Source organism: Pygoscelis adeliae, unplaced genomic scaffold (assembly GCF_000699105.1).
Source record: "Pygoscelis adeliae isolate BGI_AS28 unplaced genomic scaffold, ASM69910v1 Scaffold197, whole genome shotgun sequence".
NCBI lineage: Eukaryota > Metazoa > Chordata > Aves > Sphenisciformes > Spheniscidae > Pygoscelis > Pygoscelis adeliae.
The window spans coordinates 2,880,249-2,881,688 of record NW_008825105.1 but is presented as its reverse complement, the minus strand read 5'-3'; the positions used below and the strand labels follow the sequence as shown (position 1 = coordinate 2,881,688).

The following is a 1,440-nucleotide window of genomic DNA, read 5'->3' as shown; positions in this document are numbered from 1 at the left end:
AGCCCGCCAGCCCAGCACCTCCATCCCTCTTTCCTGTGGCCCCCTCGGGCCTCTTCCTGGGGGTCCTGGTGCAGAACCCCCCCACCACGGCCCCCCCGCAGCTCGGCTGGGGTGTTTCGAGCCCGCCAGCCCTCTGCAAAGCTGCTGGGTGTGGGCGCAGTGGAGCCCACCCACGTTTTGGGGCCGCGAGAGGCCGGGGCGGACACGGAAACGGGGCGTCTGTGTCAAACCAGGCAATTTTCCCAGGTGCCGGAGTGGTCGGAAACAGCTCCCTCTGTTTGTGAGCCCTTTGTGGTGCCATGGGAAAGTCCGAACACTGACCCGCTCCTTCCAGCCCCAGCTTCGTCCCCCGGGGAAGCAGCAAACGAGCATTAGATCTTAATTACAGCTCCCCAGGCAGCAGGGACCGAGGACGTGCCGTGGTGAAGGGTGCCTGGCCGGCACAGTGGGACACGGCTCTAACACAAACCCACCGGCCGTGGGCAGCCCGGTCTCTGTCCCCAGCACAGGGGGACGCGCGGTGCCATCCCTGCACCCCTCGGTGTGCCAAGAGAACAGGCAAACTCATAGCATCGATGAGGACTGAGCCCTTCACGCCTGTAAGGTGGCTCCAACCAAACCTCAGATCCTAGCACAGGATGTTCTCCCCTGCTCCAGCATTAAAATTCCTGCATTTTTCCTCCCATTTTATTATTCTAGGGTTTTAGTGTTTTATGGCGCAGGGAAGGAGCAGCGACGGAGAGCGGGTGCCCCCCGGCCGCCTCCCCCTCCCCGCTCCGGCTAGGCCTTGGGTGATGCCGCAGGCTGCAGCCGCTGCAGCTCCAGGACGCGGACAAGGAGGAGGAAGGCGATGCTCAGGAGAAGCAGCCAGAAGAAAACCCAGTAGTTCGGCGGGAGGAAGAGCCATGGCCGCCACAGCTCCGTCGGGGACCCCTTGGACCTGGGGAAAAGGCGACCGGGGACACTCGTCATCGGGGAGGGAGAGCAAGTCCCACCTCCAACCCAGCTGGGGATGAGGAGGGTGTTTAACTCAACCCCAAACCTCAGTGGCCCTTTTGCAAACCCAAATGCAACAAGCCCGGGGAGGGCACACATGACCCGCAATGCATGGGGGAAACTGAGGCAGAGCAAGGTCGAGCTGGGGCAGCCAAGCAACATCCCAGCCTTCCACCACCTAATCCCCCAGCCCATTTCCCACATGCTGGCCACCGTGGGACCACAGAGAGTCCAGCAGCTGCAGGGGGGATGCTGGGCACACGCAGGGTGCTGCTCACGTCAGCCCAAGCTGCTCCGGCTCCTCGTCCCCTGCACTTGAGCCTCTGCCATCTGCCTCGGCCGCCGGCTCCCTGGTCACGGTGCTGCCCTGGCCCTGCAGGTCCAACTCGCTCCTGGGGAGGGAGAGGACTGGGTGCTGTGCCGTGCCCCATGGGCCAGCGGCAG

General features: G+C 64.0%; 1 protein-coding gene across 1 annotated transcript in view; it reads right to left on the bottom strand.

The window, feature by feature from the left end:
- Nucleotides 1–780: 780 nt before the first annotated feature.
- Nucleotides 781–1,440, bottom strand: part of FANCE (Fanconi anemia, complementation group E) — a 21,511-nt gene continuing 20,851 nt past the window's right edge. Inside the window, 2 exon segments of the mRNA XM_009327474.1 lie at nt 781–940; nt 1,275–1,388. Of these exon segments, the coding sequence (XP_009325749.1) occupies nt 781–940; nt 1,275–1,388 (274 nt within the window).